Consider the following 16,677-nt stretch of genomic DNA (forward strand, 5'->3'; position numbering starts at 1 on the left):
TTCACCGCCATGTCTCTTCCCGCAAACCCCTCTTGCCACTTTTATTCAGGGCCTGATGACTTGCTGCTTATGTCGCCATAGGTCCAGCCAAAAGACAGTAGCATGGCTGGGGCGGGGGGCATAAATGGGCGAGGGTGGGGGTCTGTGCCCCTGAGGCCAGCCTCAAAGGAGGCTGAGGCCGGCTGGTGGTCTCTGCCCACTGTTTGAGAAAACACTACCTTCCTCCATCTATTCCACGTGCTTTTTTACTTTTCTGTAAAATGAAGTTGTGCCCAGTTTTGTGCTGTAATGTAGCCTTTTATTTTCAAGGAGCAACATATGGATGAACGAGATGTGCGGAGATTTCAGCTAAAAATAGCAGAACTCAGCGCTGTGATTCGGAAGCTGGAAGATAGAAATACACTTTTAGCAGATGAAAGGAATGAACTAGTAAGTAATTTTGATGTTTTATTTAACAAAATTTATATGCTGCTTGGTTGTAGCAAAACCTCCAAGGGGTTTACAAGAAATATTAAAATTATCAATAAAACATTTAAAAACAACTTACCGTATTTTTCCATGTATAAGACTATATTTTTCCCTAAATTTTTGAAATTTAAAATAAGGGGTCGTCTTATACATAGTGCATTTTCTTAATTTTGAGTCCCAAAAACTAGGGGGCATGTTAGACACGGAAAAATATGGTAAAACATTTAAAGATATTAAAATTAAAATACATCATCAACACCTGTGTGTCTGGATAGGCTTGTCTATACAAAAATGTTTTAAGCAGGTGCAGAAAAGAGTACAGTACAATGAATGTACCTACCTGTCAATAGGCAGGGGGTTCCAAAGTGTAGACGCTGCCGCACTAAAATATCAGTTTCTCACAACTTCATTATGTATCTTTAGGCACCAGGTGAAAATGTCTCTCTATAACTAGGCCTTTGACTGATTAAACAATCTTTTAGAACTGGGCAGGATGGTTTTAATGTATCTATGTGGGGAGGGTTGTGTTGTTGTTGTCTGTTTGGTTGGTTGTAAGTTGCTTTGGGTTCCCCTGAGCAAGATCAAGCAACTAACAAATTAATAAATAAATGAAATAAAAATAATGTAAGTGGACATTTGCCAAGGTCACATTTGACTTTAACAAAAAAGAAAAGTCCCCCAAATAAGGGTATGTGTAAAAAGCAAGTAGAAAGGGGACACATCTCTCCAAAATGTTTAGCAGTTGTTCAAGATTATAGAATATCAGAAGCTCATCTAGAGAACATACCACAGAACAGGGAAGATACTTCCAAGGCCAGCATGGGGAATGAGCAAAGGCAAGGAAGCTGTGAGAGGCAAGGAGGCTTCTTTCAGAAAATGGAAGTCTTGTCCAAATGAGGAGAGGAAAAAGAACAGAAACTTTGGTACAAGAAATTCTAGCAGATGATAAGGGATGAAAAAGAGAGAGAGATAATTTGATGAGCGTATTACAAAAAAAAACAGAGGAATGACAAAACTTATTTAAATACATTAGAAGCAGGAGATCAGCTAGGGAAGTGGGTGGACCTTTGGATGACGAGGGAGTCAAATGTGTTTGTGCTTTTCTTCACAGCGGGAGACGGAAGACAGATCCCTGTGCCTGAGCTGTCTGTCTCAGAAAGGGAGTCTGAGGAGCTGATGTAAAAGTGATGACAAGACACAAAATGGGCAAACCACCAGGCCCAAATGGCATCCGCCTCAGAATCATAGAATCCTGGAATTGTAGAGTTGGAAGGGACCCCTGAGGGTTATCTAACCCAACCTCCTGCTGTGCAGGAACCAGTTCTTAAAGAACTCTGAGAGCTACCAATGTCAGAATGCCATTATATGGCGAGACCCCACTTGGAATACAGTGTCCAGCTCTGGTTGCCTCAACTCAAGAAAGACATTATAGAGCTTGAGAAGGTTCAGAAAAAGGCAGCCAAAATGATTAAGGGGTCAGAGCAACCCCCTTATGAAGAAAGACTATATTTGGGACTTTTTTTGTTTAGAGTAAGGGAGGGAGATGTTGTTGTTAAGGTCCCAGGTTGGGTTACAACATTAAAACACAATATTAAAAACAAACAACTTACAGTTACAGAACTAAGTTGGGTCCTAAAAATATACACATCAAGCGTCAAAGGGCAGGGCAAAGAAAGTGCATCTTTGGCATTTGCCGGAAGCTGTATAATGACGGTGCCAAGAGCACCTCTGTGGGGTGGGAGCTTTGAATGTCCTCTCCCAGACTGCCACCCACTGAGCGTCCGAAGGTGGAGGAACTACCAGGAGGGCCACCTCTGCAGATCTTGGCACCCGAGAGGATCCATAGGGAAGCAGGCAGTCTTTGAGGTATTTGGGACCTGAGTTGTTAAGGGCTTTAAACTCTAACGTGAGCACACTCTACACCAGCTGGAACTTCCAAACCAGACCTCAGGGCAGCCCCACAGAAGAGCACATTTCTGTCCAGCCAAAGCATGGACAACAGTGGCCAGGCTATCCTCATCCAGGAATGGCGCTAGCTGTCAAACCGGATGAGGCTGGTAAAAGGCCTTCTTAGCCACAGAGGACACCTGGGCCTCTGTTGACAAGCTACCCACTTGCAACCCTGTGCAGAACAGATCTGCTTTAAAAACAAAAACAAAAAAAAGTACAACTTTTTTTGCAGCTGAAGCGGTCTCGGGAGATGGAAGTGCAGGTGAAGCCGCTTATAGAAAAAAACAGAAGGCTGAACAAAAAGAACGAGAGCTTGCTGCAGAGTATACAAAGAATGGAAGAAAAACTTAAGCGTCTTTCTAGGGAAAATGTCGAAATGGTAAGCAGTCGTCGTCTTCAGGTCACAGATTCTGATGATTTGTTTGCCAGTTGTGAGAAGGATGACCAGAAAGTGCTCTGCTCCCTTTTTGCTTTTATAGCCAGTAATATTATTTACTTATTTAATAAATTTTATATCCCATTTTCTCAGAAATCTTTTCCATAAAGTGGTTTTCACTCTATCTAGTACATTTTTACAGGTGGAAAGTCCTACTGCAGATTTTGATTCAATCTGCTTGATTGGCACATTGACATAATTCCTATTTTTAAGGTATTTTCTAAGAGTGTTGGGTAGCTCAAAAACAGAAATTACAGTTGTTCTTTTTCTTTGGGAGCATCTTCAAATCCAAGAAGGATAATTAACAAAATGAGTCATTACCTAATGTGTAGCCAAATACTCTATGTAGTACTTTATAACATATGGCATGGGCAGGCAAACTAAGGTCCAGGGGCCAGATCCAGCCCAATCGCCTTCTAAATCCAGCCCGCAGACAGTCCAGGAATCAGTGTGTTTTTACATGAGTAGAATGTGTGCTTTTATTTAAAATGCATCTCTGGGTTATTTGTGGGGCATAGGAATTTGTTCATTTTCCCCCCAAAAATATAGTCTGGCTCCCCACAAGGTCTGAGGGACAGTGGCCTGGCCCCCTGCTTAAAAAGTTTGCTGACCCCTGACATATGGCCTGCAGAGTCAAAATGTAACACATTCTGGACTGATCATTTTTAACTGGTCAAGTGGTCAGCTGCTGTGTCCAGCTGCTTACCATGCTGTGGGCTTGAAGAGGAAAGGCATCAGCTCAACCCCAGCCCACAGGATGCTACCCAACTCAGGGTGCCGTCACCATTGTCCTCACCATTTATTTGTATGCTGCCTATGGGAGCTCACATGAAAAAATCACATCATTCACTAGTTACAAAATACAGCAGAATCTAAATAATATGTTAATGAAAGCATCTCATTAAGAAATAGTCAATAAAATTGAAAAATCCCGTATAATTCATGATAAGATCTAATGACAAAACATGAAAACGTAATAACAAAAACAGCAAAAGTAATTAAATCTAGGCCCACACAGTAGTCCCTAAACATCCTGTGTAGACTTGTGGTCAAGGTGGTCTCTGGTGCCTCCTGCAGCAGCTTTCGTAGCTGGAAATGGTCTTGGCCTCCCCTCTCTCAGCCCAGATGGAAATAGGCCAGCAAAGATGGGAACAGACCCCACAGGACTTGCAGGTAAGATCTCAGCATCTCTAGAGTTTGAGCTGCGAACCCCATGGCCCTAGTTCTGAGAGGCTTTTGGGGCCTCTGCATTCAGGCTCCAGAATCTTCTTGGGCCTAGAGGCACATTTGGAAATCTAAGAAACTTTAATGGGCACTTCAACAAAAGGAAAACTGGTGATGCTTAGGACCCCTGCCCCAAATGACATATCACCTACCAAGTATTTACTTAAGATTGCTGAAATCAGATTTTTCAAAGTCCAGGGTACACATATGACCACGTTCAACTTTATCTTTTCCCAGTATCTTGAATCCCAAGTCGATGTGGTCACTTTCACCCAAGACTCACACTTCTGTCATGTGAAAGGGATAATAGCACCGGTTATTGGCAGTTGCTTTGTTTAGGATTACAAGTCATTTGGTCTCACTGCTAATGTTAACGTTTTCACAGATGTGTTTTACTGTTTTCTCTTTGAACGATAATGTTTAAATTCATGATTGGAAAAGGGCAAGGATGTTTACCAACCACCTTTTTGTACTAGTATTGTTTTGGCTGGAACCAAAGAGGGTGTGAGAGTGCGAGATTTGGTTGTGTTAATGAAATTATATTTTTTATAGAGAGAAAAGCTATCTGCTCAGCCAACAATGAGGAGGCACACATCATTGAATGACCTTAGTAGCACACATGAAGAACCAGAAGTTGAATTTCTTAAATTGCAAATTATAGAACAACGGCATCTTATTGATGATCTGACAATGGTAATATGCAGTTACTATTACTCTCTGCTTTGGCATTCGTTTCTTATTCCCTTGGAGAGACATTTATAAGAGCACATGGTCACTTGATCCAAATATAACATGCATTGTATTTTGGAACAGCCTCCCCTACCCAAATTCATGTTCTTCCTTGTCACATCAGCCATGGAGGAGGAGCAGGGGAAAGTGAGGGGAGTAGCCTTGTGACAACAGACAGTCATGTTTGCTGCTTTCAAAGCATTGTATTCTTGCAAAGTATAACAGAAGGCTATGTGTTTGGGGGTAAAGATCACAAATAATAGAAAAAGTTATATCTACAAGCCAAAAAGTGAAGTGGGCATGTAGTATCCCCAATATTAACTTATATTCCTGCATGTGGATGTTTACAAAGGGCCGTTTGAAAATTCTGTGCTTCACTTTGAAGTCCCAACAATCAGGGCTGCAAAGGGAAGCATCACCTGACATCACAGTGAGGTTAGTTGATTAACAGGTGAGTGGCCCTGCCTCGCTGTTAACATTGGCCTGCCAAGGGTGGGGCAATAAGAACCTGAACAGAAAATGTTCCCTACTTCTGAATTAGAAGGAAATAATCTATTTGTCCAGTTTTAAGCCCATCTTCTTTTTCATGTTTTCATTTCTGTTTCTCATAACTCATGAATCTATCTCATAAAAGAAGGAGCGGATAAGTGAAATTATCCAAAATCTCTTTCCATTTCTCATGGCTTGTCAGCTGTGTACATTGTCGATTCGCCGTGTTTCCTCCAGATTTTCCTCTGTGGCAACTAGTTCTAAAAGTGTGTATTTCAGAAGAAGAAATGGAAAGGGATCTTTAGCTTTGCTGTGCATCATGTTAGAGTTTTAGATTCCACACCCATGATTATCTGTTACGTATTTTGAATATATACTAAATAAATTATTTAAAAGACATTCCTTGCTCTAGGAGCGGGATCGATGGTTACGCTCCAGGAAACAGAAGACGCAGAATTTGAAACCCACAAAGGTGAGTGACATTTTTATTGAGACTAAGGGATAATGGTTTTTCCAGACTTCTTTTCTATATTAAAATTATGGCAATAAAATAAGAAAAACAACAATTGCCATCATTATTAATAATTAATTAAAAAAACTACAAAATGCTGGTTTTTTCACAGCTGCTTCTTGTTACTTTAATATATGGAGATGTCAAGTATTTAACTGCAGTGTAACCTGGAAAGTACTGCTAAAGGCCTGGTGGTGGCACTTTTTCTTAATGTTCTGTTTTGCACAGCTAAGTTTGCAAACATGTGCACTCTTATCTGTAAGTCTGTCCCAAACAACTCAACCGGGCTTCTTCTGAAACAGTTTAATTTAGTTATAAAATTTATTACCCGCTTTCAGTATTAAACAATCCTAAAGCAGGTTACAGTACAGATAAAGCTCTATAAAGTCTTGTAATCAATCAATACATAATGAAATAGTAAAAAAGGAAACAGGTGACAGCACATACACTGTTGTATATTCTTTCTTTTTTCTTTTTGTTTAGATTAGTTTGCTTTTTATTGTAATGTATTATGAAAAGTCTTCATAAAATCTTATAAATAATAGGTATTGTTTGAAACGGAAACATAATTCTACAGCACTGAATGTGAGCAGCGTCAGGCCAGGATATTTCTCTGCCCCTCCCTGCCAGACCCCCCTACTGCCATCTGGAGGTGGCCCAGGAAAAAGAGAAAAGGAGGCTGGAGAGGAGCAGGTGGGGGGGGCACAAAGTGGGGGGGGGGACCACGGTGGTGGGGAGGGCATGGAGGAGGAGGTGGCAAGTGGCACGCTCCTAGGGCCTGGATCTGACTGCTTTGCCTCGCCTCTTGGGCCAGCCAGCTCTGAATGTTGTAAAATGCAACTGTGGTTTTTTGGGGGGGAGGGGGTGAGTTTGTTTCTCAATGAATTTCTAAAATGGAAAGCTTTGTATCTAAGCCTGTATGGCTGTCACGTGGATTTGACTAACCTTCCCAGACTTGGAGGATCCTCTTCCTATCTTAGGCAAAAGAGGCCAGTTATGTTTAATCACGTATGTGATGTACTCTGCACATGAGCAGAGGTTATGGCTTCACATTTTCAGGATTGAATCATGGGTTGCAAATATGTTCTTCTGTGCTCCGGCTCAAGTGAAACCATCATTTTTTTATTCCATTGGCTGGAGTATTTAGTACGTTTGATTTGGAGAAATAAATGTTTGGATTAATGAGAAGTTTGATTTTTGGGTGAGGGAGCAAAACGGAAAGCAAGGGTCCTCACATTTTAACATTTGTGTGTGTGGCTCCGTAGCGGGGGCAGGGCTGTGGGGGCTGCAGCCAGGCCTGGACCCAGAGACTGTTGAGGGGAGAAGGAGGGAGGCCTGACGTGGCTCTTAACTCACCGTGGGGGAGAAGTGGGGTCCTCTCAGCTGGCCGGCCAGCCACCCGCCAGACTGACAGGCAGACTGTTCACCCACTCCCGCAGCACATGCCCCAACCCACCGCCCCGGACATTTTTCAAAATTTAAATCCACCAAGATGGTGATTTTGCCTTTGGAATCCCAGGCGTGTTCAGGGGAATCTGGACGTATGACAACCCTGCCAGTAGCAGGGAGGGCAAAAGGCCACTGAGCAGTGGATGTAAACGTCATACCATAAGCTAGTTTCTACGCACACTCAGGAGCCCTTCTCTAATCTCTATCCAGGCAAGCAAAAGTCATTATCTGAGTTCTGGGACACACTCCAAACAGCCAGGGTGGTTTTGAATCCCCGGGACGGGGTGAGCTCCTGTTGCTCGGTCCCTGCTCTTGCCAGCCTAGCAGTTTAAAAGCACGTCAAAGTGCAAGTAGATAAATAGGAACCGCTCCGGCGGGAAGGTAAACGGCGTTTCCGTACGCTGCTCTGGTTCGCCAGAAGCGGCTTAGTCATGCTGGCCACATGACCCGGAAGCTGTACACTGGCTCCCTCGGCCAATAAAGCGAGACGAACGCTGCAACAGTGGATCTCAGGAATGATACAGCCACTGTATCACAGGAATGATACAGCCACTGCGTATTTCCTTAGGCACATAGCTCTCTCTGAATTACAGAACTGGAGAGATGGAAGAGACCCCAAGGGTCATCTAGTCCAGTTCCCTGTAATGCAGGAATCCTGCCCACAGTCATCCCTGGGCGGGCTCAAACAGCCAGATGAAATGAGCCATTGTTCTACAAATATATATACATTCAAGAATTTGTACATTATAACATGTTATAGAAATGATTAGCAACAACAAGTTTGGATATCTATTCAAACCTGTATACAACAAGTTTGGATATCTGCAACCCCAGAGTTGGACCTAATGGTCAGGGGTCCCTTTACGCTTTACACACACTCAGGAGCCCTTCTCTAATCTCTATCCAGGCAAGCAAAAGCCATTATCTGAGTTCTGGGACACATTCCAAACAGCCAGGAACACTCAAGAAGGGTGTGCAAGGGCCAAGGCCTGGGGAAAGGGCAGAAGGCTGGCTAGAGAGTCCCAAGGCCCAGCTAGGGAGGCCTAGAGTGCCATATTTGGCTCCTATCCCTGAGCTTCCCCATTCCTGGTGTAGAAACTAGCTACTGTACCAAAGTAAAGAGCATTTGCCTCTGACCCCCGTGGTAGGAGGAGAATCTTTGGTTTCTAAGGAATCATAGAATCATAGAGTTTGAATGAACCCCAAGGAGTCATCTAGCTCAACCCCCTCAACTAAGCATCCATGACAGATGGCTATCCAACCTCTACTTAAAAACCTTCAATAAAGGAGAGTACACAACCTCCTGAGGGAGACTGTTTCACTGTCAAACAGCTATTACAATCAGAAAGTTCTTCCTCATGTTTGGTTGGAATCTCCTTTCTTGTAATTTGAATCCATTGGTTCGGATCTTCCCTTCTGGAGCAGGAGAAAACAAGCTTGCTCCATCTTCCATGTGACAGCCCTTTAGATATTTGAAGATGGCTATCATATCTCCCAGTCTCCTCTTTTCCAGGCTAAACATGCCCAGCTCCTTCAACTATTGCTCATCAGGCTTGCTTTCCAGACCCTTGATCCTCTTGGTCGCCCTCCTCTGCACATGTTCCAGCTTGTCAACATCCTTCTTAAACTGTGGTGCCCAGAACTGGACACAGTATGTCAGGTGTGGTCTGACCGAGGCAGAGGAGAGTGGTACTATTGCTTTCCTTGATCTGGATATTGTACTTCTGTTGATAGCATTAGAATTTTTTTTGCTGCTGCATCACACAGTTGACTCATGTTAAACTTTTGGGGGGACTTCCAGGGTGGCGCCATCGGTAATGGCTGACTCCCTCTGACTCGGAGGGACCGGCTCTACGGAAATCGGGTCTGTTCTGCTACGGCGAAGCGGGGACCCTTTAAAAAATCACAGGCGGGTGAAGCCTGTGACCGTGGGACTCGGCGGGCACCTTTCGCGCCCCCCCAATTTGTAAAGGAACCCAGTTACGGGCTCCGGAGCGAAGCGGGGCAAGCGGCGCGGTACTGAGAGTCAACTGCTTCTTCCGTGGAGCGAAGCCGCACAGCCGTTACCGGAGAGCGCTACCTTTTTCCTGTGACAATTTGGCTACAAAAACAACTACCTGTGAGTAGGTTAAATTTGGACAATTGGACTCTTAACAACGACCCGTGAGTAGAACGGAAAATTGGACTAAGAAATTCCTTTTAATTTGGCACTGTAGCCGGAAGGTCTAAACAGGAAGTCAGCCTTCCGCTTTTTGTAGAAAGATTAAAGCAAAGACATGGCAAGCTAGAGTTTAGAAAATCGTTTGTAAAGGATCAAAGTCCATTTTCTTGTTTTCAATCCAACATCACTCTAACATTCTTTAATTTTGCAATGTTTCTGCAGATAGTCTTTGAATTTCTTCCAATCTTCCTCCACTGACTCTTCTCCCTGGTTGCGGATTCTGCCAGTCATTTCCACCAGTTCCATATAGTCCATCAGTTTCATCTGCCATTCCTCCAGCGTGGGAAGTTCTTGTGTCTTCCAATACTTTGCAATAAGTATTCTTGCTGCTGTTGTTGCATACATAAAGAAAGTTCTATCCTTTTTTAAACACCATTTGGCCGACTATGCCCAGGGGAAAGGCCTCTGGTTTCTTGGGGAAGGTATATTTGAATACCTTTTTAAATTCATTATATATCATTTCCCAGAAAGCCTTAATCTTTGGGCACGTCCACCAAAGGTGAAAAAATGTACCTTCAGTTTCTTTACATTTCCAACATTTATTATCGGGCAAATGATAAGATTTTTGCAAGCTTGACTGGAGTTATGTACCACCTGTATATCATTTTCATAATATTCTCTCTTAAGGCATTGCATGCCGTAAATTTCATACCTGTGGTCCATAACTGTTCCCAGTCAGCGAACATAATGTTGTGTCCAACGTCTTGTGCCCATTTAATCATGGCCGATTTTACCGTTTCATCCTGAGTGTTCCATTTCAGCAGCAAGTTATACATTCTTGACAAATTCTTAGTTTTGGGTTCTAACAGTTCAGTTTCTAATTTTGATTTTTCCACCTGGAAGCCAATTTTCTTGTCCAATTTAAATGCCTCCATTATCTGAAAATAATGAAGCCAGTCTCGCACTTTGTTTTTTAGTTAAGAAAAGCAATTTTCCACCGTCTTGAACCTGGGAGCGGGGTGTCAGGACAGACGTTTTTGGGAAGTTCATTGACTACAGACAAACGTTTTTGACAGATAGTTAAAAGAAGAGACACATAGTGATTCCATTGTTCTCCTTCGCAGCTAAAAGGAACAAAATACTGACAAAATATCTGAAAAAGGAAACTTTGTTGTTAGATAGGCTAAAAAAAAAAAGAGAGAGAGAGAGATGGATGGATACAAATAGAAGTTCTTCCCCTAGAGGGAGCTTGTGAAACTGTAATAATCTGAACTGGGGAGCTATGCAGCTGCAATAGATTAGGATCGTGGGATTAGACTGTGACCTTGCACAACAATGTACTCGGAGGCTCTGGTGCGTGCTTTCTGCAAAACAAGTGCTTTACTGGAACAGTTACATGAGAAGACGGATTTGATGACTGATGCGATCAGAAATTTTGGACAGGTAGTAGGTATCTACATAGAACCCACTCAGGAATCAATTCAGGAGTGTGCTCTGACAGATCAGATGAGGGAGGAGGTTGTGGTTGGACCTCAGGAGGCAGAGATGGAGGGAACTGCGGCCCAGCAGGAACATGAGTTGTTGGATCTGACGAATGAACCTGGAAAAAGCCAGATTTGGAGAGATAGAGTCTTGCTCGGCTTGGAGATGGGGGGCTGGATAGACCCCCCCTATGCAGGGATGTTTTGAATTTTCAAATCTGGCATTGGGCCAGGAGGAGTTTGGACTTGTGGGTGTCCTCAACCTTGGAGGGACTTTGAAACACGCTTTTAAGTACCACATGGTGACCATGGAAAAGGGACTGATCTGTCGAGAAGGGACAAAAATATTGTCAAGCTGGAGTCTCCACGAGTGAAAGGAGCAGAAGACAAAGTAAAGTACAGGTATAAATATGAAGAAGATCTGCGGAAGGGACATGGAAGAGACTTAAGGGCCTCGGACATAAGGTTACCAGGTTAATGAGCTAGATGGATGGGATAGAAAGGACTGACAAAACCCGAGACCAGGAGGAAGAGACGCTGGATGAAGATTGGAAGAAAGTTTTAAAAATTCTATTTAGGAATGTTTTGTAAAATTAATGAGTATTAGAAAAATGTTGGAACGAAATTATTTGTCTTTAGCAGAAATGTTAAAAAGAACTATGCAAGAATATGCTATGGTTATGAGAAATTGGTATAAATAAGAGTTAAGTTTTAAGTTCTAGGGTTTTTTATGGTAAGATAAGGCTAAAATAGATTAAGGTAATTTAATAACAGAATATTATGAAAAATGGAAAGGATTTGCTGAGATAATTAACAACTAGGATACAAAAAAGGGAGGTGTGAGGAGGTCGATGAAATAAGGTAATGACAGTTAAAGATTTGAGAACACTGGATCTGCTTTTAAATTTTTTCTTGTTTATTTCTGCTTTTTGATTTTGATGTATTATGTGTTTTGCTTTTGTTTTTTGATTTTGACTTTTATCGATTTGTATTGTTTAATTGTTATCTGTTTCTTTTTTCTTCTTTTTTTCTTGTTTTTTTTTTTTGTAATCTTAAAATTCTTAATAAATATCATTAAAAAAAACCAAAACTTTTGGTTCACTAAGATCCCTAAGTCCGTTTCACATGTTCTACTAGTAAGCCAGGTGTCCCCCATCTTATGCATCCTGTTCTTCCTGCAAAAGTATATAATCTTACATTTGTGCCTATTGAAATCCATTTTGTTAGTTTGGGCCCAGTTCTCCAATCTGTTGAGGTCATTTTGAATCCCGATTCTGCCTTCTTCGGCATTCGCTAGCTCTCCCAGTTTGGTGTTGTGATGGGATGATGAGCTGCTTGTGCGTAAAATCGTATCCCCTCAGAGTTTGTTCAAGTCCACAAACCTCTGTCTGTGACGGAGCCCCTCAGACATGGCTCCTCTAGTCACTAGCAGATTCCGACAGTGGTTGCTTTCGGAATCGCTTCCAACATAAAAGCTCCTTAACGGAAACACGTCTTCTGGACTCTCTGCGTGACAGTTTCCGGCGAGGAGTGGGTGTCCCTACAGGAGGTCCTGAAACCTCCCCACTGTTTTCGCTGGAAGTGTCTCTGAGCCATCCCTCCAGCTCACTTTCCCTCAGCTCAGCTCCTCTCCCCCTACTGGTTCCCTCTTCAGCTGCTGAGTCTCTCCCAATCTGTGTGAGCCCTTTCACCTCCCTTCCTTCCGATGGCAGTTCCCTGACATCCACCTCCCCTCCAGGGCCCCCTTCATCCCCTCTCGCCCCCTCCTCTACGGGCGGTGAGGAGGCAAAACCCCGGAATGAACTTCCTTCATCTTCCGATGTCTCGAACACTTCTCTCCACCTGTTGCGGTTCCTGGTCTCGAAGTACTCCTCCTCCTCAGAGTCCATCTCCCCTTCCCCTTCCGAGTCCGAGAATCCTTCCAACTCCTCCTCCTCATCGGTGGTCCCAAAGTATTCCCTCCGGAACCTCTCCACAGGCTGAGGTTTCCTTGGGAACCTTTGATGGAACGTTTCTATCAATACCTCGTCATTGATATCTTCTGCCATTACCCAAGTGTTTTCTGACTCCGGTTCTCCTTCCCACGCTACCAAATACTCCACCTGATCCCCCTTCCACCTGGCGTCGAGGATTTCTGCCACATGGCTGCTGCATTCCCTTTCTTCTATGACCGGTCCCCGAGTGGCCATCCCTTCTCGTCCCCCCTCATACGGTGACAGTAACGACCTGTGAAATACTGGGTGCAGTTTCATGTGGTTGGGTAACCGGAGCCTGAAAGCCACTGGGTTGACCTGTTGAATGACCTCAAAGGGACCCAATCTCCTGGGTCTTAATTTCTTACAACCTCCTTTGAACGGCAACCCTTGGGTTGACAGCCACACCCTATCTCCCACCCTTATGGTTTCACCTTCCCTTCGGTTCTTGTCTGCCTGCCTCTTGTATTCTTCCTTCGCCCTTTCTAAGTTGAGTTGGAGCTGACGATGGATTGCTTCCATTTCTTCTACAAAATGCTCGGCTGCCGGGACGCTCCATCTCTCCCCTTCTCCCCCTGGGAAAGCCCTGGGATGACACCCATAATTAGCCAAGAAGGGGCTCATCCCTGTGGACACATTCTCGGCATTGTTGTAGGCAAATTCCGCCAGCGCCAACTTTTCTACCCAGTCATTCTCTCTGTCATTGACATAACACCTCAGGTATTGCTGGAGGACCCCGTTTGCTCTTTCCGCCTGCCCGTTGGTTTCAGGGTGCCGGGCAGTCGAAAAGTTGACCTCCACCTGCAGTAAGCTCATGAGCTTCCTCCAGAACCTGGAAGTAAATTGTTTTCCTCGGTCTGAGACCACCCTCAATGGCACCCCGTGCAACCTAAAAATGTGTTCTACAAATAACTTCGCTGTCTCTTCCGCCGTGACTGCATGCGAGCAGGCTACAAAGTGGCACATCTTTGTTAGTAGGTCTACCACCACCATGATGGCTGTTTTCCCCTTGGACTTCGGCAGATCAGTCATAAAATCTATCGACACTGCCTCCCAAGGTCGTTCTGGGGTTGGTAAGGGTTCTAATAGCCCCGCCGGTGCCCGCCTCTCCCCTTTGGCTCGCTGGCATTGCTCACACCCTCTTACATACTCCCGTACATCTTCCCTCACCTTAGGCCACCAAAATTCCCTGGTGACCAACCACATGGTTTTGTGTTGTCCAAAATGCCCCGCCGTGGGGCTGTCGTGCAACTGCTTGAGTACCCTCCCCCTTAAGTCTCCTTCAGGGATATACAGTGCCCCTTTGTAATACAAAGCTCCATTTCTTTCCTCGAAACCCCCTGGTTCCTCTCCCTCACCCCTAAGACCTCTGAGCTTATTCTGGGCGTATTCATCATTCTCTGTTTCCTCTACCAGTTCTCTTTGTCCCACCAATGCCGCCCCACACACCCAGCGGTCCTCTGGAATGACATGTCTCTCTTCGGGTGCTCCCTCCCCCTCCAAATATTCAGGTTTGCGTGAGAGAGCGTCCGCCCTAATGTTCTCTGGGCCTGGCACGTAACAAATCTCAAAGTTAAATTTGGAGAACTCCTGGGCCCATCTCACTTGCCGTTGGTTGAGCACTCGTGCCGTCCTCCAATACTCTAGGTTCTTGTGGTCAGTGCACACTTGCACCTTATGTTGTGCGCCAATTAGCAGGTGCCTCCATCTCCGGAACGCCTCATGAATGGCTAGTAGTTCTCGGTCATACACCGTGTAGTTCCTCTCGGATTTGTTCAGCTTTCGCGAAAAAAAGGCACACGGTCTCCACTCTGACTCCTCCTTCCCTGGCTGCAGAAGCACCGCCCCAATCGCTCTGTCTGATGCGTCAGTTTCCACTCTCATCGGTTTTTGTAAATCCACATGCAGGAATTGTTGTTCCGAGGCGAAGGCCCTTTTTAGTTCCTCAAATGCTCGCTCCGCCTCCTCAGTCCAAACGAACTTCTTCTTACTGCTGAGACAGTCCGTAATGGGCGCCGTCAGGTGGGCAAAGTTTCGGATGAACTTACGATAGAAGTTCCCAAATCCTAGGAACCTCTGCACATCCTTCCTTGTTTTGGGTGTTTTCCATTCCAGCACCGCCTGGACCTTGCCGGGATCCATGGCCAATCCCTTGTCTGACAGGCGATACCCCAGGAATTCCACCTCCTTGGTATGAAACTGACACTTCTCCAGTTTCACCCACAGCTGGTTGGCTTGCAGCCTGCTCAACACTTCTCTGACGTCTCTCACATGCTGCTCCTCATTCTCAGAATACACCAACACGTCGTCTAAGAAGGCCACACAATTCTTGTAAAGCAAAGGCCCCAGGACGTGGTTCATAAACGATTGAAAGCATGCGGAGCCTGCTTGTAGGCCGAAGGGCATAACTAAATATTCAAATGCCCCTAAAGGGGTGAACATGGTGGTTTTCCATTCATCCCCCTTCCTTATTCGTATCAGGTTGTACGCCCCCCTTAGGTCCAGCTTTGTGAAAATCTTTCCCTTCCGCACCCTTGTCAAAATGTCGTCAATCCTGGGCATAGGGAAAGCCACTGGTTCTGACACTGCATTTAAGGCCCTGAAGTCACACACCAGCCTCGGCTTGTTCGTGTTTTTTTTATCCACAAAAAACACTGGGCTGCCCCCCACCGCCCTGGACTCTCTGATGAACCCTCTCTTCAGGTTCTTGTCAATGAACTCTCTTAGCTCCTGCATCTCTCTGTCTGACATGGCGTACAGCTTGCCTACAGGGAGCTGTGCCCCAGGGAGTAAATTGATTTGACAGTCAAAAGGTCTATGCGGAGGTAGTTGGTCAGCTTCCCTTTCGCTGAAGACATCGCGGAGATCTGCGTATTGTCGTGGTACCTTCACGTTCTCCGTTACTTCAGTCCCTGCTATGGTGGCTTGGGCCCCTGCCAAACCCTTTCCCTCTTTGCAGTGTTCTAAGCAATGTGCTGAACCAAAAGAAACCACTCTCTGATGCCAGCCCACCAGCGGATCATGTAACGCTAGCCAGCTCATCCCCAATATAATGGGAGCTCCTCCCAAGGTGGCCACATTAAACGCTATCAGTTCGGTGTGCCTTGCCACCTTCATTATCATTGGGACGGTCTGCAAGCTGACTTCTCCTCCCAACAGCTCCCTGCCATCGATCGTGGTCACCTGCAGGGGGTTGCTTAAAGGGATCGTCTGTATCTGGTGTTCAGCTGCAAACTCTTTGCTCATGAAATTGCAGGAGCTGCCTGAGTCCAACAGCGCCTTTATCTTTAGAGGGTGTCCGTTTGGCAGCTCTAGCGCCACTTCTATCACTAGGGCGGGTTTAGGAGGTTCTGGCGTGGGCACTTTCACTGCTCTTTGGCCTGGCTGCTGTGCCCCGACGGTGGCAGCCAGGCGTTGGCTTTTACTTGCTCCGGTATTTCTTCCTCTCTTCCCTCCACAGCTCCTACCATCCCTTGCCATTCCTTCCTCTGGGGGCAGACTCTGGCAAAGTGACCTGGCTGTTGGCAGAGATAGCATTTCCGGGCGCCTTTTCCCTCCTTCTTTCCCCCCTCACTGGGCTTTGAAACTGCGCGCGCGCGCGCTGTTCCGATTTCCATCGGCTCTGCCGGCGGGAAAGTTGGCTCTGGAATGTCTGGAATGCGGAACTCCTTCCAACGTTCCCCCTTCCCTTCCCGCCTCTCCAATGCTCTCGCCTCCTGGCGCGCTCCTATGGTCAGCGCTGATTTGGTCAGCTGGTCCATAGACTCCGCCCTGGGCGCCCGGGAAAGTTCGTCTTTCACAGCCGA

At 45.3% G+C, this 16,677-nt stretch overlaps 2 protein-coding genes across 8 annotated transcripts in view; one reads left to right on the plus strand and one right to left on the minus strand.

Moving 5' to 3' along the window:
- Positions 1–16,677, minus strand: part of WFS1 (wolframin ER transmembrane glycoprotein) — a 198,981-nt gene that overhangs the window by 53,510 nt on the left and 128,794 nt on the right. The gene's annotated exons all lie outside the window — the stretch shown is intronic.
- JAKMIP1 (janus kinase and microtubule interacting protein 1) overlaps positions 1–16,677 on the plus strand; it is a 96,540-nt gene that overhangs the window by 23,593 nt on the left and 56,270 nt on the right. For all 7 annotated transcript variants that reach the window (XR_013990114.1, XM_081019909.1, XM_081019908.1 and 4 more), the window contains exons 5-8: positions 310–429; positions 2,651–2,797; positions 4,631–4,771; positions 5,709–5,768. Coding sequence is in view for 6 of the 7 variants with exons in the window: in XM_081019909.1 (XP_080876035.1) it covers positions 310–429; positions 2,651–2,797; positions 4,631–4,771; positions 5,709–5,768 (468 nt within the window). In the remaining variant the exon portion in view is untranslated. The remainder of the gene's footprint in view (positions 1–309; positions 430–2,650; positions 2,798–4,630; positions 4,772–5,708; positions 5,769–16,677) is intronic.

This window comes from Podarcis pityusensis, assembly GCF_964106645.2.
Source record: "Podarcis pityusensis genome assembly, chromosome: 9".
Taxonomy (NCBI): Eukaryota; Metazoa; Chordata; class Lepidosauria; order Squamata; family Lacertidae; genus Podarcis; species Podarcis pityusensis.